This window comes from Saccoglossus kowalevskii, chromosome 9 (genome assembly GCF_978046115.1).
Source record: "Saccoglossus kowalevskii chromosome 9, keSacKowa6.1, whole genome shotgun sequence".
Taxonomy (NCBI): domain Eukaryota; kingdom Metazoa; phylum Hemichordata; class Enteropneusta; family Harrimaniidae; genus Saccoglossus; species Saccoglossus kowalevskii.
This window is the reverse complement of record NC_140649.1, coordinates 22069917-22097915: the sequence shown is the minus strand read 5'-3', so window position 1 is coordinate 22097915 and position 27999 is coordinate 22069917. Positions and strand designations below refer to the sequence as shown.

At 35.2% G+C, this 27999-nt stretch overlaps 2 protein-coding genes across 2 annotated transcripts in view; both read right to left on the bottom strand.

Moving 5' to 3' along the window:
* Positions 1-876: 876 nt before the first annotated feature.
* On the bottom strand, positions 877-11951 carry LOC102809351 (tartrate-resistant acid phosphatase type 5-like). Its single transcript, XM_006811250.3, has 6 exons — positions 11851-11951; positions 4868-5076; positions 4031-4155; positions 2522-2725; positions 2058-2202; positions 877-1936 (listed from the first exon to the last, which is right to left on the bottom strand). The coding sequence occupies exons 1-6, from the start codon at positions 11909-11911 to the stop codon at positions 1691-1693; spliced, it is 990 nt and encodes a 329-aa protein (XP_006811313.1). The 5' UTR covers positions 11912-11951; the 3' UTR covers positions 877-1690.
* A 2557-nt stretch (positions 11952-14508) lies between these two features.
* Positions 14509-27999, bottom strand: part of LOC100371902 (netrin receptor DCC-like) — a 36530-nt gene continuing 23039 nt past the window's right edge. Inside the window, exons 14-19 of the mRNA XM_085503304.1 lie at positions 26889-27080; positions 24671-24973; positions 22160-22238; positions 20792-21024; positions 17665-17810; positions 14509-15999 (exon numbers count right to left, since the gene is read on the bottom strand). Coding sequence (XP_085359430.1) covers positions 15298-15999; positions 17665-17810; positions 20792-21024; positions 22160-22238; positions 24671-24973; positions 26889-27080 — 1655 coding nt within the window. The 3' untranslated portion in view covers positions 14509-15297. The remainder of the gene's footprint in view (positions 16000-17664; positions 17811-20791; positions 21025-22159; positions 22239-24670; positions 24974-26888; positions 27081-27999) is intronic.

Here is a 27999-nt window from a genome sequence, read left to right as displayed (position 1 = left end):
GCGTCTGTAAACTTGGATAAGACCAAAATTGATGTTTTCAAGGGTGGGGGACATTTATCAAAAACCGAAGAGTGGGTTTATGGTAGGATGGAGGTCCACGCCGTTCCATACTACAAACATCTGGGAATTATGCTCTCCTGTAGACTCCACTGGTCAACGGCGACAAAATTATTGGCACAGCAAGCGAAAAAATCTTTCTTCTGTTCATTCAAAGCTCTGAATTTGTTACGCCCTCTATCCCAATTAACCTACAATGATTTCATTGATACTGTGATACTACCAATATTATCGTATGGAGAGGAAGTCTGGGATTTTAGAGAATGTAAACATCTGGAATGAGTCCAATATCTTATCTGTAGAATGTTACTTGGTGTTTTTAATAAATCACCAAATAGTAGTATTCTAGGAGAAAATGTGGGAGATATCCTACGATCTATCTGTACTCCGCAAAACGCTGCATTAAATATTGGGCAAAATTAATTTCCATCCCAGATTTAAGGAACCCCAAGAAATGTTACAATATGCTATACAATATCGAAAATTCGGAAACCAGAACAAAACACGCCTGGATCAGTGACATGTAAAATTTACTTTCTATTTGTACTATGAATGATGTCTGGCATGCATAAGTTGGGCATGTTAATGCGTTATCAATATATTTGTGGAACGATTTAAAAAGTATCCTTCCTTGGTATGGCGGGCTAACATTACACAAGTTAGATACTTACTGTAAATTTAAACTACCATAGAACCAGAAATATACTTGTTTTCTGTTCATATTCGAACCCGTATTCAATCACTAGCTCGGCTATAATGTTAATTACATTGTGAAAGTATTGAAAAAAACAGAAGTCATATAGAAAGAGACAATATGAATTATATTGAAAGTGAGTTCCATTTTTAATAGATTGTAACTTTTATAATCATATTAGATTTATCTATATCCCACACTACTACTACACCCCCACCAACTTTAAATTAATTTCTTGAATTACCCAAAATGATGCACCTGAAATGCGGTGAAACTTAGGAGGGAAGTCGCTGAAATATTGTAAATAATTTAATGTTTTGTATTTACATGTATCAGTTAATAAAGATCCTCATTACAATAATTTATTTTAAAATATAAACGCAGGTTTTACGTGCGCTGTGGTTACTCAGTTTGCCAGTTAGGTCCGCTGCTTTCGACATTGACTTCATGATCATAGTCAGCTTATTTGTGCCCATAGGTTGATTTCGGAACTATATTCCATTAGCGATGGTACATGGAACATAATAAAAATAACTGACCAAAGTTTTTTTACAAAATAAAAATAGTTCGATTGCCAATAGAAATACCATGTTCTTTTGCATATCGACCGTGAAAATATCGACAACATTATTGCATTCGTAATATGCAAATTACTAGTAGTTTTATTTAAAATAAGTTTTATTTAAAATAAGTTTTATTTAAAAGTACCATTACCGTTGTTCAAATTTCATTTCATATTGTTTATTTTGCTATGTTTCGAAAAAACGGTATTCTTGAAGGGTCTACTTTGTTTGCTCTCAGACCTCATTTGCATATGGGGTGTAGAAATACCGATTTTGATTTCAGGGACGAATCAAAATAAACTGCAGTACATATATGTAATAAAATGTATATACGAATTCCTTCTGCGACATGTACAGTGTTGAATAACTTGTTGAATTATTTTGTGCGTGGATACAACACTCTCTGGTAAATGTCTTTTGCTGACATGGCATCGACAAACGTGAACGTAGCATTGGTAGATGATACCTCGATGTAGGCGAATCCACCAAGACTATTGGTGTCTGCATAGTGAAATTTTAGGGAGCCAGGTGGCACACTGTTTTTATGTTCAATTGAGGGGTCTACAACATGTGCCGAGCCAATCACGAAATATTCAACCGTCGAATTGTCTTCTTTCAAATACTGGAAAATAAAAGAATATTTGTACGCGAATATTATATGTTCTGATCTCGATAATGCAACGACAATATGCAACTGTAGGTAAATGAAAAGTAGTATTCAAAACTCGTAAAACTTTAGGTACCTGGAGATTGTGGTCGTGCCCAGAAAAATATGCCGTCGTCCGATATTTTTCCAACATAGGCTTGAGTCTGTTTACAAGTAATGGAGTAGGTCCGTGTTCAGCAATCGACCATACAGGAAAGTGTCCGGCTACGATGACGTAATCACTGTAACAGAGATATGTATATTGATATCGACATCCACGAAGGTTACGTATGTCTTGCTGAGCATGGCCGAGAATCATTGGCATGAGTCGTAACTGCGCTCTCGCCACAACAGACTCAGTTTGCGTTTGAATTTATCAACGAGGGCACATTGATAAAGTCAAACCACCTTACACCTCATCTAAAGGGTAAAAAGAAAGTCACTTTTCGATGTCCAAATATTAAGAATAGCCTTTTTTTCACTGTTTGATGAATACAGAAATTTTGAAAAACTTGCCCATTTCAAATATTCATTGTAAAAATATAAACATATGCACTTTACTCTGTAGATTTTTTTAATGTCGCTTCAATCCACTGCCACTGCTCTTCCGCCCTCACTGGATCATCGGGACCAGAAAGTTCTGCTCCGGGAATGTCATCTTGCGTATTGCCGCAAAGGATGATGGTATCGATCATAACAAATAGTATGGTAGCATTGGATCCTGGGATATTGTATCGTTTATTGTAGTAGTAGGATGGAAACTCCCTGGTAAGAAAAAAAAATGTTCAGCATTTTATGTGAAGTGTTCAATTTTTGTATTTTTTGTACGTATGCAATACAAGTTTGCTTACATGCGATTTGTTTTGTCTAGTGATTGGGTATGGTCATGATAATTGTCTTAGATATGCTTGCTTTTAAGGTCGCGTTATAGCCTCACTCACTCATATATTTGTTCTTTCGTTCCTAAATTTATTTATTTATCTGTATTCTTGATCACTGTTTCGTACTGGTTACATTTCGTTCTCAGAGCCAACATCTGCAATGTTGTCACGCACTACCCTAATCAAATCGGACATTTCCATATGATTTGTATTAGCAGTTCACGTAAAGTTCGTCGACGAGGGCGTCCATCGTACATATGTACATTCTTGCGAATGGTAGTTTTTGGTCGGTAACTAGTAAATGATCCGGAATTTTGATTGGTTTATCACGTTTTCATGCTTTGTTATTTTCCTTGGTTAACTGACGTCAGCTGTTACGCTAGTGGTCATTCTATATTTAATTCCAAGGTTTTGTTTTTACTCTTAAAAGTTGCGTGAATATAAAACTGTTTCTCTTCTTGACACTTTATACAAAATAGCGAATCATGCCAAAACCAGACTAAATATGAAGTATAAGCAGGCAGACTAAATGGGCATGGTGTTATTGCAGTAATAGTATTACAGACTGGTTTAACTAGAATGGAACATGGTGTGTTTTCAAATTACGTAACTTAGTAACGTGAATCCATAGCAGGAATATGACGATTACTAGTTAACTAGGTGCGTCCTACTTTACATTCGCAAAGGACGCCGTAAATCAGCGAACACTTGAGGCAAAAAAGCGTATGTTACCTTCGACAGAGCGGGCGTTGTTTACGACAAGCGCACGTCACTGAATTATTTGTTTTCACCGGGAATAAATACCGTCTAGAGCTCGGATATAAATGTTAAACGTTATTTCCAGTTGTTAATTATAATTTAAGAATGTTCTCCAATTTTACATTTTCTCAAAGTGATACAAAACAAAGAATTACTACATATCTCCCGTGGGTATGAACAAGAACCTGTTACTCGAGTGGGTACGATTCCTGCACAACAATATTTCACGGACTAGCGTCATCTCCTGACGGAAATGCCTACAGCTGGCTTCACCATAACACTATTTCACCATGATTATGGAAATGCGTTACGTGACTACAATTGTAAAGGGTCACTGGTGGAAAATAAAATACTAGACAAAAACACCAGCGAAACATATTAACTTGAATATATGAAACAAAAATGATTAAACAAAAAATTAATGTCTTACCATCTTTTTGATCGGTTGGTATATTCAACTTGGGCCTGAACGTTGCCGTTGTAGTCATGGTTACCAGCCACCACATACCAAGGATTGTATAGTGATTTTGCTGTGAACACATTCTCGAATGTTTCCTGAGGATTAAAAAAAAAGTATGGAGACATAATTTACTTTACACTCATATAGCGGCGTTCACGCTAGAGATCTCAGCACTTGTGTGTGAACGGTCGGGACCGAGTCGGCACGTGCATAAAAAGAAATCGATCTCGCGATCTCGGTCCCGATAGATGCTATACTTATGTACCGATATTTTCTTGCAATGCTACATCGACGTGAACAAATAATTGATTTTCAAACCTTCTTTTCCGTTCAAGTGCACAATGAATACCATAACAACAAATGGATATAATTTTAATATAGCAATTATTATTATCATTATATATGCGTATCGTTTTCCATGTTGGGTCAACTAACAGATCGACCGATGAGGGCGTGATTTCGGCACGAGCCGAGTAGGTCTCCGATGTGGGTCTCGACTGACGTGAACGGAACTGTTGTAATCTCTCTCCAAACATGAATGATTAAAAGTGGCCCGTAACGTGAACGTAGCATAAGCTGCGATTTGTTTACATGTTTATTTCCTATTGTGTAAACAACTAAGAAATCGGTATCATGCTGACGTCAAGTAGTGACGATTTTTTATCTTCCCGGGATTCACGCATTAAGCTCATTTGCCAAGAACACAAACTAGTGACGCAAAATAATAAATAGTTTTATTATTATATCTATCAAAAAAGCAGAATATTGAAGTTTTAAATTTAGAGAAATCCAACGTTTGAATCATACCTGGAATCTTGGGTCATCCACACTCAGAACACCGTCCTCATAAAAGTTATCACCGAGCGCCAGCGTGAACTGTGATTGGTACATATCAGCTACATTGCCCATTGCCTTGGCAACGGCTACTTCTACCACAGTGGTATATGGATGTGTTGCCTTGCCACCCCAATCACCCAGAGCCGTGAAACGAACGGCATTTTGGTTTGGAATGAAAGCTGTAAAAATATATACCTTATATACACATGTGATACGAATACAGCAGTTACATAGTTTCAGACGTAAAACATAGCGGAACTATAACCACCATGCCCTTTAGGTACAAATGTAATCACTACACCTTTTGTAATATGTGAACTTTGAAGTGTTGAGCATTTTGGGTGGATGACATGCAAGATGACTCACGTTGCTAATAACCATGCTGGTGTTTGAAGCATACAGTTTAAAATATATGCTAGCTGAAGGGCGTTTTGAAGGCCGGGGTGTAGTTGAATAATGTGGAGGTTTCCAAAAATTCAACATAATAACCAACAGGGGTGTATCATTTATGAAGATGGGATTGTACTGTTGATGGCTTATACTGTTGAATTTGCCCTTATGAGATTCAGACCTGGTTTGGGAGGTGGAAGTCAATGGGAAGTGTTGGGGTAGTTGGGATTGGTAGGGGTAGATCTGTTTAATTTTGGGGCATTCCAACATATTTTTGTTCTTTCTCAGCTACTGAAACTAGATGGTTACATTTACTACGAATTCTGGGAAGTATGCAAGATAAACAAAACTATAGTGATGATGAACTTAAGTAACACAAATCGACTTTTTTTACTGAGTAACAAATTGACTAATCTCGTAACTTTAGTAACAGATCAACTTTATTGTACTGACTAACAAATTGGCTTCTTATTTTGAGTAATGAATTAACTTGTTGTACTCAGTTAGAAATTAACTTATTATCTTGGGTAATAGATTGACTTACTGTAGTAACAAATTAAATGAATAATGAATCCACTTCTTGTTACACAGTACCCAGTCAAAATACCTGCAACAAAATAACTACACAAAACACAAAGTTCAGATTGAGCAGACCAAAAGAAATACATTGCAGCCACTTAAAGCATGGCCCACCAATGTCCATACACATGTGGACTCATTATAACACGAAATAGGTCGAAATGGAAGTCTCTCAAATGTCAACCAAAGTATCTCTGCCTGAAAAGGTTTGATCATTACTATGTATGAATGTGAAGGCAAGTCTCTAGAAAAATAAAAGCCCATATAGCCATGTGTGTGAGTGATTTTGAAACTTTGCTAGGAACAGAGGGGTTTTATAGATGTTTCACTCAGTCCCAATTTATTTTTAGGATCCAGAGTTAAGTTTCAACCTTGACTTATCCACTGAACTTCACAATACAGTTTCACACAAATGAATTTTTGACATTTACAAGTTGCAGGTCAAATACAGAAATTAATTTATGCAAAGCATTAAAATGAAAATAAGTATAGGAAAATTGCAGAGCAGAGAGTTGAAGAGCTGCCAGGTTGTTCCTATGTTAAACTAATATAGACTTGTACATGTTAAGCTACATTTATGCATTTCCACAGATGTCTCCAAATATTTAGAATCTGGACACAACAACTTTGAACTTGGCCAAATATTTTTTAAGAATTTACATATAGTGTAAACAAAAATAGTTCAAATATTTCCCCAGGTTTGCAAGCTACTATGCAGTTGCTTGTACAAATGAATTGAATACAAACAGTGAAAAACAGAAACAATAAGGGGAAAAATGAGACAGGGTCCTGGCCTTGAACTCAGGTTTGCTGGATCCCTTGTGTAACTAATCAATATCAATATCTCAAAACATATTTGAGCTAGACACACACACTTTGAACTTAGTCAAGTATTTTATTAAATCAGAATATATAAATAACAAGTAACCTGTAGAATGCTGTGTGGGTAATATTTTTATATTGATTTTTGTTGCATTTGCAGCAAATAGTTACCAAACAATGAGAAATCTATAGGATTGGATATACCTCTCAGCTGGCTTCACATGCATAGTTCAAGACTGCCTAACCGGTGCTTATACCAGGATTTAGTTGCAGCACTGTGGTCTGTGGTTACAGCTTCATTTTCCGAGTAATCACAAGAAATTGACATGACAATAGAAATTCATGAAAGACTGGCACTCCCATACAATTAATAGCAAGTGAAATTCCTGGAATTGAAACATAGATTTTGAAGTCACTGGTGTAGGCATTGAATAACTTCAAGTTGGCATAAAGACGAGGTAGTTTATTTAATCAGTGCTGAACTAGAGGTTGAAATTATAATTAAGTTCGTTGTCATATAATTTGTTTATTTAAATTTCTCCTGAATTCAAATAGAATACACTGGTGAAAGGATGTTTTTGAGGTGTGGTTACATTGTGTATGGAGTGGTAGGGTTGGGTGTCATATATTTTTTTCATTTTCAACTCTCATGAAATCACACAGAATTTCACTTAATTTATTTTCGATGAAAAGTTTTCAAGCATACGGTGTGAATCAAATTTTTACTGTGCTGTGTCAAGTCTCAATAGAGTATGAGGGAAATGGCATTTTCACTGGAATTTATTTTAGCGGAAAAATGTTCACAGTGAAAGGAAGTATTCCACATTATTACAAATATACTGCAGTTTATTTTGATTCGTCCCTGAAATCAAAATCGGTACTTCCACACCCCATATGCAAATGAGGTCTGAGAGCGAATAAAGTAGTCCGTTCAAGAGTAGCGTTTTTCGAAACACAACAGAAATAAACAATATTTAGAAGTACGATACTTTACGTTTGGGTACATGAATATATTTGCCGAGTGAAATGAAATTTGAACAACAGTAATGGTACTTTTAAGCAGTAACTTATTTTGACTAAAACTAATTTGCATATCACCCATGCAATGATGTTTTTGGTATTTTCACGGTCAATATGCAAATGAACATGGTATTGGCGATTCGCTCCACTTGGATTGCCCTTAAAATCACTTTAATTTTGTGTATATGTGTGTGTGTGTGATTTCTAGTGTTTTCACGTATTAATTCTTCTGTGATTTGTTTGGCTTGGCCGATTTCGCTCAAACTTAGCAGGTAGGTCACACCATCACCCTAGTTATCAGGAAATGTATCTCCTACAAATTTTGGATGCAACACCTCAGACATAGCTCATTTTGCTCAGCTTGAGTGTGGGCACAAAGTTACGATTGGTAAAATCTGAAAACAAATTCTGACCACCGTTTCCATGGAAACAGCCAACAACTGAATGTTTTAATACCTTCACGTCAAATCTATCACTCCCTACATTTCTATGATTAAAAAGCATGGACGTAGCTCATTCTAATCCGCTTGAGTGTGGGCAACAATTTACTGAGATTTTTTTTGGCTTGGCTAATTTTGTTTATAATTGACAGGCAGGTCGTACCGTCACTAATTGGCAAAACAATCCTGGTCCACAGCTACCATGGCAACAGCCAAAAACTGTTTTTTGAATACTTTCGACCCCAAATTTATTACCTCCCACTAGTCTTGTATTCATGCCTTTTATTTTGGCTACGTTGCACACCGGTAAGAGATCACCGACGCCGACATTGTTACACTGTATCAACGTAATCCCGACGCAACTTTGAACTTTGAATGAACTGTAAATGCTGCCTGCAATCTAAAAAATACTATCGGTTGGAAATAATAAATTTAAGGGATTGTTCAGTTACTCTGGCCTGGGGTTGGGGTCGGCAGATTCCATTTTGTCAGCTGTAAATCTCAGTTGACCCACCCCTATCAACAACAAAAAAGTGGGCGACCCCCTAACATTATATTTTAAAACATGCTGACCCCCCCCCCGAAAAACAAAGAAACATTAACAGTTTTGGCTCTGACATGATTACAAAATGTATGATGTGCATTGAAAATATCGTGGTTTGCCGTAATTTTTAGTGTTTGCATTTAATAGACCAGTCACCTTAGGAGGGGAGGGGAAGCATAAAGCCAAAAAGCGACTACAGAAAAAGCTGCAGGAAGTAGGGAAATCTATGCTGCTAAAGATAGTAAATAAAAACAAAGCTGTGGAGTACTCACTTGATAAACGCCCTTATAAGATAGGAAAAGAGGATTTGAATCTAGGCGGATCGAAAACTAATTTGGATTTAGTATATCTTTCATATCTTATAGACCAGGAAAGCTTTACACCTGAAGCACAGTCTGTGCTTATGAAAACAAAGGACACTTTGATTTTTGTATAAATTTGTGTTGGATTTTGGTATTTTACAGAGCAAAATATGCATATTTAAAAGTTAAAATAACAAAAAAACTACATGTATTTATTTATATACATGAATCCATTTAACTTTTTTGATTTGCTGAACAAAAACTGTCACTGCTCTTTGTACTAATTGCTGTGTTTTTCCGTCTCCAGCTACAATTGGATAAATCCAGTAAATATCTTATACAATGGTGACTTCAGACTTTAAATAAAATAATCTGATATCACATGGACTTGGGATGTGTTCAAAACTTAACTGTATAATTGCATGGGGCTCTGCCGCATTGCATAATCTGTTAGTTATTTGTCAACTTCAACCCCAAAATATTTAGCCTATAACATTTTTTGCATCAACAAATTTATAGGCAATATGGGTAATAGTTATTATTAAGAACACATTTGTACGATTAACTTTTTAATCTATTGTTCTGAAATAAAATTTAAAATATATACATAAGCGCGTGTGTGAATTGTGGAAAACAGGGTGACCCCCCCCCCATTCGCAAAATCAAAAACAGGGTAACCCCCCTACTGATCCACCCCCAGGCCGAAGTAACTGCCCAATCCCTAACAACAGCATACGTCCTAGCAATAAAATAAAATGACTTCTAAGGACTGAATGTTTTTTTGCGAACTTTGTATACGGTGCCCAGTTTTAGTTATAAACCGACGTTATCTTCACGTTCATGTCCTACCATGGCAACAGCCGAAAACATATTGCTAGTTTTTTTTTAGTGGAGTGGATCGCCAACCGGCTTGTTTTCATTGGCAAAATCGTTCAGCAACATGTTTGGCATATTAGGTGTACATCACATGGACTACTACGATTGAGAGAACTTTATGTATGTTGAATGAGTTTTATAAACCCCGAAGGGCTCTTGGAAGATCCACCCGCAGTAAAATTTAGCGATTGCCATGGAGGCGCAACCATCAACATCAAAATCCCAGGAGGTTTCTGCTGGCGACATTACCCAGTTCCAAATAAAGATCACCAACGCCAAATAAGCAACATTTTAACCGGTAATCAAGATTAATTCAATCCACGGCTAACAAGCAACATCACACGTGAAGTTGTAGCGTGAAGCTCAGCGACTACTGCTGACAACGTAAGTCATGCTTGCGTGCCTTCACCATTGTATTCAAACGAATCACGTGGTGTGCCGTTCTCTTTCAAACCCGGGATTCGATCAATAGGGGAGTTTCAGTAAAAAAACACATTGCAAATCATGCAAATTCAACATTTTCAAACCAGTATACTAAAACAGAAATGCTCAGCGATGCAAAAGAAGTATAGATGTTACTTTTCATTATACACATCTCTGTTGATACAATCCCTCACATATTCTATTCCCAGTTATACCTGCGTAAATGGATTAGCCTCTTTTGAGATTGACATTCAGACTAAAATCACGTGACAGGCTGTTAAAATTGGCTGTTGCATACACTTTCGCCGGTCTGGAAAATGTGTTTAGTTAGCTCTCATTCAAGTAACAATGCAGATTTCCCAGTGGGAGTGAAACTATTCGACTCTGCCATTAATAAATAGGGGTGTTTTGAGCAAAAAACGAATAACCCTGGAGTGCACACAACACACTGAATTTCGGAACAAATCTTGCATTATTTACAGCAGCAGAATACCACAGAAATATCAGACGAAACATGGAAACAATATATATATGTATTTCGGCCTGAACCCTCTCTATTGCAATTCCAGGAATTACCCCCCATATGTGCAACCATTTTCCACCTTGGTACCACCCAAGCCTGAAAACAAAATCTTAATACCACGCTGAAGCGTTTGGTAAAAAGGTTTGCAAGCTACCATGCACTACTTTGAATAGAGAGTCCTGATCTAAATTTCTTAAAAAAAGCAAAACATGCCAAAAAAAAAGGAAGAATCAGTTGCTTATACAAAAGGATTATTTACAAACAGTTAAATAACAGAAAAAAAGGGGAAAAAATGAACCCAGGTCTCTCAGTTTACGCTGATCCCATGTAGATCCAATGTACATTTTAAGCTACTTTTTTTTTACCAATATCTGAAAAAATATAAGAGCTAGACACACAAACTTTGAACTTGGCCAAGTATTTATATAGTAAAATGAAAACAATTGAATAAATATTGTTTGACTTATTGCACTAACAAGCCAGAGCTAACATAACCGACGACAGACGCCGCGGACAAAAACTTCCCCCTCCTATACCTTACCTTACCCTTACTTTGCAATGGTTGTTCTACAACAATCAACTTGTTATGATACCTTTGAAACTCCATACACTCAATACAATGTAAGGTCGTTAACCACAACCAGGTGCCTCCAAGTTCAAGGTCATATATAATACTAGTCGTATTTACTTGAAGCCATATCTGATTCCATACTGAATCTACCCATGACATCCAAATGTTATTTCTCAAGTAGTCACGCGCCTCAGCATTGGACGTATTACTCTATATGTGAGTGTATGTGCTTTGTTGCGAAGTTGACAACAAATAAGAACGCTATATACCGGTATTTATAATTACCAAATGAAAATAATTGATAACTCATCACAGCTATGTTATCGTTGGTTACTGCCGACAGGCGAGAAGCGCAACACAGGAATGAGTGAGACACGGCGACAACTCCATATATCGATATAATATTTTAAACTACATCTACCCTATACGTATATATATATATATATTAGTCGCTGGTACCCACCTCGTGTTTTACACACCAGTAGAAACACTGTAAATCCTATAAGGGAGTTAATATACACCATTATATATGACTACCATGTTTAGCGTCACCTCATTGAAACCAGTCAGAGCTGGAACCAATACTCGACGAGTCATAACAATGATTATGAGCTTATGCCAAGGCTGTTTAACCTCGTCCCCGAACCAATCATTAGCGCTCCTATTTATTGTGCAGTTTTCGCCGAGATGTATTGTAAATATGCAAGCCTTTTATATACTTTCTGTGTTAAACAATAGTAGCTAACTCAGTCGTGTGACAGCTTGATTTCATGTCAAAAGAATGTCACCGTCGTACCTACGTGTACATATTACTAACACTCTAAAGTTTCAGACAGTGTTAGCTATGGAAAACACACAGCGTGACCGGATTGACACGGTCTTTGTCACGTGGTCTTAGTGTTCAAAGCGTGTTATTATGGAGAATAACCAATATATATATATAAATAAGAAACAATTTATTAACAGGCATTTCAAACATAATATATTTTGCAAACACAAAATTAAATTTAAGTTAAACAAGTCATTGTCATGACACAGTCCACGTCCAAAATTTTGTGATCTGACATATCAATTTGATGCTGATGAAGTCATTGAGATTGGATTGAAACCATAAATGGGAGATGGATTTGTAAAAAAAAATCATGGGAAAGTATGGGTATCATGAAAAACAAAATGGCCACCAGTCAGCCATATTAGATTGAATCACAGAAAAAATATGACATGCAACTACAACCAAATATGTATGATCATCATACCAACTTTGACCCAAATCGGCCTAGCCATCTCTGAGAAACAGCTCCGGACATGTAAAAATTACGATTTAGCACTTTTACATGAAAATTGGGCATTGGCCGGCCATATTGAATCGACTCACAAAAATAATGTTGGTGCGCATGTATCCCTTGGTATACTATCTTTGTACACAATTTAAAGAGAAACCTTCATAGTATTCAAGAGAAAGTAGCATGGGCACCATGAAAAACAAAGTGGCCGCCAGTCAGTCATATTTGTTCGAATCACAAAAAAAAAATATGAAGTGCACCTATAACCCAATATGTATGATCATCATACCAACTTTGACTCAAATCGGCCTAGTCATCTCTGAGAAACAGCTCCGGACATGTAAAAATGACGATTTAGCACTGATACATGAAATTTAGCCGTCAATCAGCCATATTGAACCGAATCACGAAAATAATGACGGTGTAGTTGTATCTCGTGGTATAAATTTAAACAGAAACGTTCATGGCTTTCATAAGAAAGTTTCATGGGTAGCATGAAAAACAAAATGGCCGCCAGTCGGCGAAATTTTTTTGAATTACGGAAAAAGTATGACGTACACCTATAACCAAATATGTATGATCATCATACCAATTTTGATCCAAATCGGTCCAGTCATCTCCGAAAAACTGCTGCGGACACGTTTAGGTATCAGAAATAGCAAATTTTACATCCAAAATGGCCGCCAGTCGGTCACTTTTTCTCCGACCATAAAGTAACTTGACGCGCACATGTAAGACATTATGTATTGTCTTCATGCAAAATCTGAATGAAATTCGTCAATAGGTGTCCGAGATAAAGCTCCGGACGTACGTACGAACGGACGGACGGAACGAACCCAAATTAATAGTCCCCGTTTTCGTACTTGTTTTTGTGTAAGGGATCCGAATAAAACAATTGATAATACATTAGAAATATAAATAGAACAACTTGATGATTCATTCATTCAACACACATTTTGCAATGCACAGTCCCCGTTGTGTACTTAATGTTAAAGACCATAAGCATATGGAATTATGTTGTTTGATATAAAGTGATTAATGCAATTAGTTTTGGCGTGTGACACAGACTTTAACAGCAGAGTGAAAACCAGTATATCTTGGCATTTTTCACTATGGAGATGTGATAATGAATGATATCACGTTTACAACAAAAATACAAATACCAACAGCACTGCCTATTTTTTCTGTGTAGTTACATTAAACACATGCAGTGACCCTGATATTTTGACCCTAAAAGGTTGTTGTGTTGTGTGGTTGACATAGGAAACATTTGTATCAAGCCTGTGTCTATTTTACCTACTGAGTTATAACGTGCCTGGGCATATCTACATACATACCGCACTGGACCCCCGTAATAAACAATACAGTAGCTGTTGAAAGAGAGCAATTTGTCGGGATATTCACTTGTGCACATTAAGTTGAACAATACTGTCATTATATGACGGCCATTTTGTTCTTGAATACCCTCTATATCAACTTTCAATGATAAAAAACAGCATTGTTTACTACAACAGTGGCGCTGTTTATGTTTGTAGCATCTGTTATGCAGTAATATTATTAAAAACTACTGGTCTGACAGATAAATGTTATTTGTACTAGCAACCATTACAAGACCACACATCCTGTCCACAATCTCAAAATCTGAGAGTTATGCATACTATTTCAGTAGGTACTATTTTAAATGCAGTCATATCATTTTAAAATAAGCACCCCGGCCACCACGTCGTGTTCCATATAGGTTCCATAGGATGTATATCAAATACAATTTATTCACACAAAATATGAAATGTGTGACGACCATGGTATTTTACGGATAGTAAACACAGAGAATCAAGTGGTAGATTTACATTTTAATAGCAAATATCAGTAAATGGTATACATTTATTACTACGAATAGTTTAGTAGTAGCTCTAAAATATGACGGCCATTTTGTTCTTGAATAACTTACATATCAACTTTCAAAGATAAAAAAACAGCATTGTTTGTTACTTTTTATTACATTGTTTGTTACGTATAGTTTAGTAGTAGCTCTGAAATTTATAAATTCACCATAGCTCACATTGTGTATCACTGCATATCAACGAGGCTGTCTATATATGAAACATAAATTACTCTACACTAACAGACTTATGCACAATACGAATTTATAATACACCCAATAATGTTGGCAATCGATATCCAATTCGACAGCTTATGAACACAAACATCGACGTTCATAAGCTCCTTTCCGGGAACGACTTATGTATAATTTTCATAAAAGATCGCCGCTCCGTTTACACTCATTATTATCAGTTTAGCCTCGTATAATTTAGAATTGCGCTCATAAATGTTTTAGTAACATGATTATCAATTCTTAGTCAGTCCGTGGTCTCTACATATTCCATGAGGAATATCATCACGTTAACAACCCAATCACGACAACTTGTATGATATAGTTTATTACTCCATTATCGCGCTGTTTTCGTATTATTCTGACTTGTCTAAGTACCGACCACTCGTAAATACTCACGTCGATTACCTTATAGACACACCTACGCGATAAAATGGAATAATGTAATCTTGACACAATAATAACCTTCAGATTGGATGAGTTTACCCAGTATAAATGATATAATTATACACGCAATTTATCCATCAACTGATGGAGAGTCAAGATTTTGAGATTTCTCGATCCATGCAACAATATCTCCCTGTTCTTCAGTATCACTACAATCATCATATACATCAATATCTTTCTGTTCATCTGCACCACTAAGTACGCTAAATAAATCTCTTTGTTCCACTGGACTACTATGCACATCAAATAAAACGCTATCTCCCTGTTCATCTGCCAAAATATGCTCATCAAATAAAATACTATCTCTCTGTTCATCTGCACTACCATGATCATCAAATAAGACACTATCTCTCTGTATATTTGAAACAAGTTCTGACAAAGGCATGTCATTTTTTTCCTGGGGTGCATCTGTCAATGAAGCAGTTGCATGTGTTCCCATAATACTTAACAATAACGGATTATCAAGTTCTTCCTCACAATCTTCATCAGATTCATCATAAAAATGTGACAGGTCACTCATTTCATTGTCGTTACTATTTGAACCTATCCCATGATGATTGGACGTGGATTGTCGCCCACTGTCATCTCTGAGGCATGTTTTAACATAGTACTTGCCGTTACTCTTACTATCACCAGGAGCGGGGCAAGTTTTGATGACAGGTTCCCACTTGAAGTTAGCAGTGTGGTTCATACTCATTTTGCTCTCACTTCTCACGTCACGGGGTATATCATACGCCCCCTCATTGTAGTCATCTTCAGGATTTGGTAGATCCTACAAATACATGAAAATTATTTACTTGGTTTGAGCCAATCACCAAGACTAACTGTGTGTTTGGAACAAGCCACGTCATAATTCACTCAAAAGTACACACAACAAGGATGCAATCTATATTCAATCATCACCATCATATTGAGTAATGTTGTTGGATTAAGTTTAATGTAACCCCAGTGTGTACATGTATACACTTATTTTCATGGGGCTGAGAAGGTAGAATCCTTACAAGTATTCTCTAAGCTAAAGGCCATCTGCATTAGATATCTTCAATATGCATATTCAATTCTCAACACTCAGATGATTATATTAAATATTACTTTCTGGAAATTAAAACTATAATAATAATAACTTTAATAATAATAACTTTATTTAATTAAGCGCAACAATTCCAACATATGAAGATCAAAGGCGCTGATACAATAAACAATCAGTCAAATATTAAAAGCACATTTAAATAAGTGCGTTTTCAGTCTGGATTTAAAAATGTCTACTGAAGGACTAGAACGAACAGACAGAGGTAATTCATTAAAAAGTTTAGGACCTAAATTTTCAAAAGCACGGTCTTTGTATAACACCTTGGACTTTTTACTACACACCTGACGAGTTTTAATAAGAAACTTTGATTCAGATCTTAAACTACGACTAGGTACATAAAATTCGATTAATTCACATAGATAATTTGGGGCAAAACCATACAAAGATTTATACACTAGTAAAAGTAATTTGAAATTGATTCTTTGTACAACTGGTAACCAATGAAGTTTAATAAAAATGTCTGTAATGTGGTCATATTTTCGAGCACGAGTGACAAGGCGGGCTGCTGCATTTTGTACACGAATAAGAGGTTTTATCTTAGTTACAGGGAGACCAGACAATAATGAATTACAGCTGTCTAAGCGAGAAGATATGAATGCATGTACCAACTTTTCAGTATCAGATTGGGATAATGATTTACGAATACGATTAATATTTCTTAGATGGGAATATCCAGATCTACAAATAGTAGAAATGTGTGTTTCCATAGATAGCTGCGAATCAAACAAGACACCTAAGTTTCTAGCACTTGACGAAGCACTAACCAATTCTTCACCAATTGCGATACTAGACAAAGGACACGAGTCTTGTGAGAATCTCCGAGACGACATGCACACAAATTCAGTTTTCGACACATTCAAAAGTAGGAAATTACAAGACATCCAATCGCTAACGTCTTGAATACATGTCTGAAGTATCACCCGGGCGCGAATTTGATCATCTTCAGAAACCGATAAATAAATCTGTGTGTCATCGGCGTAAAAATGATATTTTACGCCGTGACGTCGCAATAACTCGCCCAATGGACGCATGTACATTGAGAACTATCATTATCAAACTAACATTATCATACAGGATTATGATCTGGTAATGAATTGATGATCATCTAGGTAAAGTAACAGGCTATTTCATTCTATTTTTTGAGATGTCATGTTCACCTTATATTTAAATTAGAGTGGTGGATATTAATGATATCTAGAATTGATTTTGGAATATGTTAATTTCTCCAGGAATAAGCACACACCCTTTCATAAAATGGTATCACAGATATAAATAACACCCCACATAGTTTTGCAATTTGAAATGAAATACTCAGCTTAGTTTGAAAACAAAAATGTTTATTCTTACCACAACTTCCATCCAAACAGGCTCAATCTTCGGAACTTTGTAATTAATGTCCCTTTTTGTTGCATAAATACAAAATAGTTTTATCAGAACTCCTAGCAGAACCAAGAACAATATGACTGCAATTGTCATCAAGACATATGGCCAATCTGCATAAAAGTGAAACAAACATTCGATAAGTCAATATCAATAACATATTTCATGTTATTAATATCTTCCTGATATTAAAGATTGTATAAGGACAGAAACTAGACAAACAAAAACATAAAGCCAATATGTTTTTTTCTCAACTGGTTTTTATCTAATTTCGTATTGACCACTAGTTATGAACTTTATTTCCCCAAAACGTGATGTGTATGGTTATATTGTGCAGGAGCTGAATGATGGTGGTTCAATAAATGGATTATTAAGCCGTTGCTTGTTAATCTAATATGGCGGACAGTTTATGTGACTGACTTGAGTAATTCTTTTTTTTATAAAAGCGGTACTTATACCTAATGGAAATTCCAGAGTAAGAAATTATGCATTTCTAAGTCAATGATAATACAAACTATCATGTGACAAGATATAATTTGTAAAACGGTATTGTTTGTAAGCATGTCAATGAATCTATAAGAACTAATTCAAATTACTGAAACCTAACAAGAAACCAATCAAAATGGAAAATTGAAAAGTTGATGTATCATTTTTCTAAATTGGTTGCCAATTTCAATAATTGTTATGTAATAAGAATGCAAACTCAAACCATATTCAAAATTATATGCTAATTTGATAATATATTTAAGAATTAACAACTCATTCATGTTATTTTGTAAATTACACATGTAATATAATAATACGAAAAGTCACATTACAAGTTTTTAGTTTTTATTTGTGATATCCATAGCACATCTGGCAGTGATGCTTCTACAAAAATGTCATATTGCATCAACCTTTTGAGAGGATTAACAATTGTCCTCTTTGGTTTTCATTAAAATATATAAAATTATATATGTGAAAATTTGACAGCATTACATTCAATGGTTCAGTCAACAAGCGACCTGGCAGTCAAATTAACTCTGCTGTTTCGACACATGACAGACAAAACACACACAAAAATACAAAAATGTTTGCTTTTCATGAAGAAGTCAAAAATATCTTTTACAAAAAACATTAATTACGAGCGGCCTGACGTTTAAAATAGCTCTGTTGTTTTTGTGGAGTGATTTCCCCAAAAGAAAGTTGATAATGTTCTGTACACTCAGATATTAACAATTTGTCATAGTTATTAGTGTTTTCACAATGTTCTTGCCATATCACAACAAGCAGCCTCTCGGCTGAGATAGCTCCGCTGTTAGCAATGCACATTTCAATTAAAGAACAGAAGATATCATTTGAAAATGAACAATATGCATAGTATCAATCCAATGGGACTTTCTGTTTTCAACAAGAATTCAAAAATATAATTTTTCACCATAAATGATTGTGGTTTTTAACAAAAAGTCGAAAATATCACTTTTTACCAAAAATGATAAAAATATTCATCAAAATTAGAGAATTGAAGGTAACATCATGAAATTACCAATTTTGAGAGTGGTCCACATGTAGTACCTATATATGTAATATCAAAGCAATTGGACTTGTGGTTTTTAACATGAAGTCGAAAATATCACTTTTTAGCAAAAATTTTCACCAAAATTAGAGAATTAAAGATATTATTACAAAATGAACAAATCTGTGAGAGGTCCACATGTAGGATCTATATATGTAATATCAAAGCAATTGGACTTGCGGTTTTTAACAAGAAGTCGAAAATATCACTTTTTACCAAAAATGACAAAAATATTCACCAAAATTAGAGAATTGAAGATATGATCATGAAATGAACAAATCTGAGAGAGGTCTACCCAAGGCACATATACAGCAAGTATCAAAGCATTCAGGCTTGTAGTTTTCAAGAAGTCGACAGCGGAGCTAAAAATGGTAGTTAATATGCTTGTTGCCATGACAATCATAATTGCTGTAATCGGTTAATAAATCCTGTGGAGATCCGCCCATGTTACCTACACACAAAGTACCAAATCAATTGAGCTGCTAGTATTCAAGAAGAAGAGTTAATGGTATTTACACAAAATAGGTAATTGGGCTGGTGGTCTTCAAGAAAAAGTCACAAATAGAATTGTTGATGGAGCTATAGACAGACGATCAGCTATATAAACAGCTCTGCTCTGGGAAATTTCCAAAAAATAATTATGAATGAAAAAAACAAAATACTCAACTTAACAACAGTGACTATAAGTCTAGTTAGTATAACTATCAAATACTGTAACTTAGAGATAAATACTAATGAATAAAAAATAAAACTTAAAGAATAGATTCCTTTCATACAAGAAAAAAATCAATATAATCAAACTGAAATGACCTCAAAGAACATAGCGTATCTATAACAACCATGCCCATTAAGATTAATACAACAAATAAATGGATAGATAAAAATTAATGATGCACAATCTTCTTTTGCATGGCAAAAGTGACTATAAAAAGCTTGAAGTAGTAATATATCTAAACATATATCTTACGCGAAAAATACTGGCTAAAATTTAGATGTAAATATACAAGAACAACAAAGTCATCATAATTACATAAAAATTACATAAAATTCATGTTTCTCAAAAACTACCACTTGTACTGTATTAATCTCTTTGTTCCTAAAAATTAATAGTACATATCTAATAATATCTAAGCCAAATACTAGCCAACGTGTTCTTCAATTTAGCCAGGACAGCCATTTCACAAGATAAAATAATCCGCACCAATTAGTTGAATCTAATTATCTTGTAGCTGTTTTCTATAGGTGAACATAAACCCTGAGTTGTAAACTCCATCAGGCTATGAATCAATGTTAGACAAACATTCTGACGGAGGAAGGAACCAAAAAATCATTGCAACAGATTGTATTATTTGATATTGAAATAGCAATGGAGGAATATTGCAAGTATTAACCTTAGTTATTCTGTTAAATATATGAACTATATATATCTTATTATATATGTCTGCATGTGGTTGAACCATTTGGTTATTTCGAGAAGACTGCCTTAGGAGTGTAACATGATAGCAAGATCAGGGATTCACACATCATAAGAGTAATCACCTTCAGTATTATAGCATACAAGTGGTTGCGTTTCAGCAGCCACTATTGCACCATCCTGGCCTTCAGCGCTGATTGCTTGCACTGTACAAATACCTGGTAAACCCTCATTAATGTTATCACAGTCTACTTGTATATTGGCTTCATTACTATCTACAACCAGTGAAACAGGTTCGGTGTTGATTTTATTCCAACAGGATACTTGGTATGCCATGCCAGTCAAAGGTCCATTAGGCCTACCAGTATAAAAAATAAACATTTTTGGACACAAATTGATGTTTTTCACATGATTTTACAATATCAGCCAGTGTACAATCAACTCAACTTTCCTCAAAATCTCGACCATAGCAATTGCTAGCTGTCACCATAGACACCATTTAATTCAAGTATGTCATCCAATGCACCAATCAATAGTAGCACATTGGCTATTGCAGAAAAATCGAAATAACCTTCACATCAAATCAACGACAAATTTCAAATTTTTACCTCAGAGTTGAATACCAAGAAATGATTAAAACCTACCCTAGATGAGAATGCCAGATTCATCAATGAGGCTAAATTTGCCGTAAGGCAAATAATGGATAGGAAAACATTTAATATTTTACAGTGACAAGGGCCGGTTACTAATGCCCTGACGGCCACATAATTACATTCACTATGAGACAATTAAAAGTTATTTTAGGTATTATAATTTGCAGGTATAGTATTATGTATACGCACTTTGAAAATAAATACAATTCATTGAAAGATATTGCATAAATATTTCAAGTATATGAGTATTCATTTACAATTATATAAATCTGCTTCTTTTAGTGTTTGTTTAGTGAAAATTTCTCCACTAACATCCATGGCTGGCTTTTATTATGCACATTCTGCTACACAAGTTGTTTTCATCTAGTTATTGCCTGTCATTTCTTGATGCATTTGATAATAAAAAGTAGCGTGTACAAAACTGGTAATGTCCCTAAAATTATAAATATGAGTGTATTGTCAGCATTATTCATTGTGTACAGTGTTCACAACATTAACAGTTAATCATTTGTCAATCTTCAAATATAATGTTCCAACTAAAAAGAAACACTATCAATGCCAGACTGCACCTGTAAAGCATGAGAAACAGTTGTTTATGTTTGGTTTGATGGGTGATTAGGCTAAAGGGCATTGGTCATTATATCGTATTAGATTCAATATGGTACTATCTACTTGTCATTGCACATGAAAGGTAGAGTAATATCTCCACAAATAAACAGAATGTGTGTAACAGAGGTTGGTGATCTAATGATGAAAAACGCTTTAGAATATTAGAATAAACTTTTTATGATTTAAATGTTCATGTAACCAGCATGAAAATGAAACCAGTGTGTTTCCTACCTTTTTGGTGAGGACCAGGCAAGTTCAATCACAGATCCATCATCAGTATTAGCATTGACATTACTGGCAGGACCAGGAACTGAGACATTTGGAGTAATTTGGAAACAGATGATTGTCATTATAACAATATATAGACAACAGTATCTTGTTTTTATGGCAATAATTCCTGATTTGAGCAGTTTCTCAAACTTATTTACTTATTCACAATATTTACAAAGACAAATTACACATTGTTTTGTCTGGCTAAGCCACATACTTATAACACATACTTTGTGATGTTCAATTTGCTAAGCCCAAAATCTAACACATACACCATAACTTTGTTAAGGCCAAATGACTGGTTCTAACATTTAACATATATACCTAGTAATGGCCAGTTGACTGGTTCTAACATCTAACACATATACCTAGTAATGACCAGTTAACTGGTTCTAACATTAAACATATATACTTAGTAATGGCCAGTTGACTGGTTCTAACATTAAACATATATACTTAGTAATGGCCAGTTGACTGGTTCCAACATCTAACATATAAACCTAGTAATGACCAGTTGACTGGTTCTAACATTAAACATATATACTTAGTAATGGCCAGTTGACTGTTTATAACATTAAACATATATACCTAGTAATGGCCAGTTGACTGTTTATAACATTAAACATATATACTTAGTAATGGCCAGTTGACTGGTTCCAACATCTAACATATAAACCTAGTAATGACCAGTTGACTGGTTCTAACATTAAACATATATACTTAGTAATGGCCAGTTGACTGTTTATAACATTAAACATATATACCTAGTAATGGCCAGTTGACTGTTTATAACATTAAACATATATACCTAGTAATGACCAGTTGACTGGTTCTAACATTAAACATATATACTTAGTAATGGCCAGTTGACTGGTTCCAACATCTAACATATAAACCTAGTAATGACCAGTTGACTGGTTCTAACATCTAACTTGTATACCTAGTAATGGCCTGTTGACTGGTTCTAACATTAAATATATATACTTAGTAATGGCCAATTGTCTGGATCTAACTTCTAACATATATACCTAGTAATGACCAGTTGACTGGTTCCAACATCTAACATATAAACCTAGTAATGGCCAGTTGACTGGTTCCAACATCTAACATGTATATCTAGTAATGGCCAGTTGACTGGTTCCAACATTAAACATATATACTTAGTAATGGTCAGTTGACTGGTTCTAACTTCTAACATATATACCTAGTAATGACCCGTTGACTGGTTCTAACTTCTAACATATATACCCAGTAATGGCCAGTTGACTGGTTCCAACATCTAACATATAAACCTAGTAATGACCAGTTGACTGGTTCCAACATCTAACATATAAACCTAGTAATGGCCAGTTAACTGGTTCCAATATTTAACATATATACCTAGTAATGACCAGTTGACTGGTTCCAACATCTAACATGTATATCTAGTAATGGCCAGTTGACTGGTTCCAACATCTAACATATAAACCTAGTAATGACCAGTTGACTGGTTCCAACATCTAACATATAAACCTAGTAATGGCCAGTTGACTGGTTCCAACATCTAACATATATACCTAGTAATGACCAGTTGACTGGTTCCAACATCTAACATATAAACCTAGTAATGACCAGTTGACTGGTTCTATCATCTAACATATATACCTAGTAATGACCAGTTGACTGGTTCTATCATCTAACATCTATACCCAGTAATGTCCAGTTGACTGGTTCTAACATCTAACATATAAACCTAGTAATGACCAGTTAACTGGTTCCAACATCTAACACGTAATTCCTGATTTGAGGAGTTTCTCAAACTTATTTACTTATTCCCAATATTTATAAAGACAAATTACACATTGTTTTGTTTGGCTGAGCCGCATACTTATAACACATAATTTTGTTATGTTCAATTTGCTAAGCCCAAAATCTAACACATACACCATAACCTAGTAATGGCCAGTTGACTGGTTCTAACATTTAACATATATACCTAGTAATGGCCATTTGACTGGTTCCAACATCTAACACATATACCTAGTAATGGCCAGTTGACTGGTTCTAACATCTAACATATATACCTAGTAATGGCCATTTGACTGGTTCTAACATCTAACACATATACCTAGTAATGACCAGTTAACTGGTTCTAACATTAAACATATATACTTAGTAATGGCCAGTTGACTGGTTCCAACATCTAACATATATACCTAGTAATGACCAGTTAACTGGTTCTAACATTAAACATATATGCTTAGTAATGGCCAGTTGACTGGTTCTAATATCTAACATATATACCTAGTAATGACCAGTTAACTGGTTCTAACATTAAACATATATGCTTAGTAATGACCAGTTGACTGGTTCTAACATCTAACATATAAACCTAGTAATGGCCAATTGACTGGTTCTAATATCTAACACATACATGTAGTGTTGGCTTTTTTGTGTGGAGTTTTTCTCATATTAATATATTATAAAACCTACCTCCAATTGTAGTTGTTGCATATACCGGTGACGAATATCTTCCACATGACACTGTTGGTATCTTGGAATCACTGCAAGCACTTGCCAACACCATGTATGTTTCAAATCCACATAGATTTTGAAATGTTATAGGGCTAACCCTAGGTTTCAGATATTGTGTGCGACAGTTGGTGTTATTCAATGGGATTGCTGTGATATTATAGTGAGTAATGTCAGCATTTGGTTCTTCTGGCAGTTCCCACATAATAGTAAGTTCTGAAGAAGTCACAACTTGCACTTTCAAATTTACAGGTACACCTGGTGCTAAAAAAAAACAGAAAATAAAATAAAATTAAAATAAACCTACATATCTATAGTTTATATAAGGACTCCAACTATTACAAATGTCATTATTGGCGATCCGCTCCGCTAGGATTGCCCTTATAATCACTTTTGTCGTTTTGTGTGTGTGTGTGTCTGTGTGTGTACATTTCCAGTGTTTTCACGTATTATTTCTTCTGTGATTTTTTTGGCTTGGTCGATTTCGTTCAAACTTGGCAGGTAGGTCAAACCTTAACCCTAGTTATAAGGAAAAATCTGAAAAAATTTTTTGGTCCACCGTTGCCATAGCAACAGCCAAAAAACTGATTTTTGGATAGCTTTGCGCCAAATGTATCTCCTCCTACAAATTTGGGATAAAACACTTCAAACATAGCTCATTCTACTCAGCTTGAGTGTGGGCACAAAGTTACTATTTGAATTTTTGATATCTGTTTTCATTACCGAGAAATTTGACCCTAAAGTTGGGGTAACTTTTCACCAGCAACGGCTCGGCTGGTTTTGTTCATACTTCACAGGTAGGTCGTGCCGTCACTAATTGGAAAAAAATCCTGGCCCACCACTGCCATTGCAACATCCAAAAACTGATTTTTGAATACTTTCGCCCCAAATGTATTACCTCCTACCAGTTTTGTACACAGTCAGCTGGCATCGGTGTCGCTGGGTGTATATGATAAAGGGAAGTTGTGCAACCAAATTTGCCGAGTTCGCAGTTTTTCGCCAATAAAAAAAATAACTAAGGCAACAACTCACGGCTTTTCAGCATTTTTGTAATAAAGACATTATTCTCTATCAATAATCCGCCCAAAACAGCAACATTTCTACTAATTCTTGTGTTTTTTAGACGTTTTTCGAAAAACCTGCGATTAGGCTGCAAAAGTAGAACATTCCGGAGGGGGCGAAACGGAAGAGCCAAATTTAACGCGTAAAAATAGAACGCGTATTTTGACCTCTATGCGGTTGTTGCCAAAGAGCCCTGCGTCCATCGCCTGGCGATGCTCTTCCGTTTCACCAGTTGCGTTTTTTGACTAAAATTTGGGCAGTACTGTCAGTCACGAAAATTGATGAATAAATTAATACACATAAAATATGAATCACGGGCTAATTCAATGGTCACCGAACACTCCACTACTAAACAATCTGTGGCAAGATAGTAGCGTACTGTATATTTGACCCAGATTTGACAAGCGTGGTACAGTTTTTTGCGCGTGTCCGTAATAACGCGCACAAAGGATTGTGGGACAGAGTCCTTTATTTGCTGGCATTCTTGACTTTTGACTGCAGTTCTTTTTTATATTTTAGAGTAAATGCTTCTGATATGCTCTTAGGTTGCTTAATATCCGTCTGAAATTCTGGACTGTGGTCATATTTTTCGATTAGGAGTCGTATATTTAAATTACTCACTGTGACTAATGTTTTGCATTATGAAGTATATTGTTATGAAGGTCAACACACTGCAATTTAGGTAAATATTTACCATTTCGTTATTTCATTATTTCGCTTTCCAGCATTTACGGGAAACGCTTCATTCTAAAAAATGCTATCGCAAAACGGTTGGAAATAATAAATGTAACAGCAGAATACGTCCTAGCACAGTCACTCTACTAGGAGAGAGTAACTGTGGTCCTAGTACTAAACTAAGTGACTTCTAAAGACTGAATGGTGTTTGCGAACTTCGTATTAGTTATAAACCGACGTCAGCTTCACGTTTATGTCACCATGGAAACAGCCAAAAAACATGTTGCTTGTTTTTGAGCGGAGCGGATCGACAACCAGCCTACCGGCTTGTTACAATATATTCTCACCATAAAATACATGAAATTCACGATGATTGCTATACCACTGGTACATGCTGAATAATTTGAAAATTTAAGTTGGGCTAAGATGAAATAATACTTACTCCCTTCACTAGTTTTTCTAGTTACAATATTTGTTGCCTCGCTTCCTAGACCTTTATTATTAAACGGCAAAACCCACACTGCATACTCCGTATTTGGACGTAGATTAGTGATGTCATAGTGACAAGTGGAAGCACTGGATTCCAATGATTCAGGATTGACTACAGTATATTTAGCCTCGTATATTATCTGATCTAAAAATAAAAAATACAAAGCAAACATATTGATTAAATTAATACTAATTATACTTCACAGGCTGATATAATTGTAGTTTCTTAAATATTTGATATATTTGTTTATAGATATTTAAGAAACATGACATGATCATTAAAGGTTAATGTTTACATGAATTCCATGTAAACAAACAATGTATTTTACACGCACTGTATACATCGCTATGAGAGTCCCATATCAAACAATGACACGATGATCTTGGCCCTTTGGCACAGAACTGTTACATAAGCATAAGGTTTTTTCCCATACAGCTTAGCATTAAACTAAAGACTGGCTTTGCAACAATGTGGCATTATAGCATATTTCTGTTTGTGTTCGCATAGCTTTGCTTCAGCATAGAGGTAGCGATAATTATTATACCCTGTATATTTAGTGATTGAAATGATGGTTTAAGTAATGGGTTTTGAAGATACAACAAGTACTTATTTTATTCTATGTGCATAATTAGATGAAATCATTTAAAATGAATGCCACTATAAATTATTTGGCACATTGTATCATTTGTGATCACAAACTTGAACTGTTAGATTATTCAGATAATTATACTTTTACTATTTCAAATCAATAGGAGCGTCACCTTGAAAAGGGTGACAGAAGTGAATAAAGTAGTATAATAGCAAAATTATTTATCATTTTTATTTATCATCAAGTGCGTATTGAGCATTTTGCAGGGTGGTTCCTTTTTGACAGTTCTGTGATGGACATAATACTGTAGTATGAAGTTCTTTAACTGTTTATGATCGACACTTATTAAAGCTCAGCTTGGAATAATTTATTCAAACAGTGGAACAATTATCAATGACAATTATAGGTGAATATCAATGACAATTATAGGTGAATATAATTTATGCAATGCTAGGAAAATTATAGCAAAGCTTG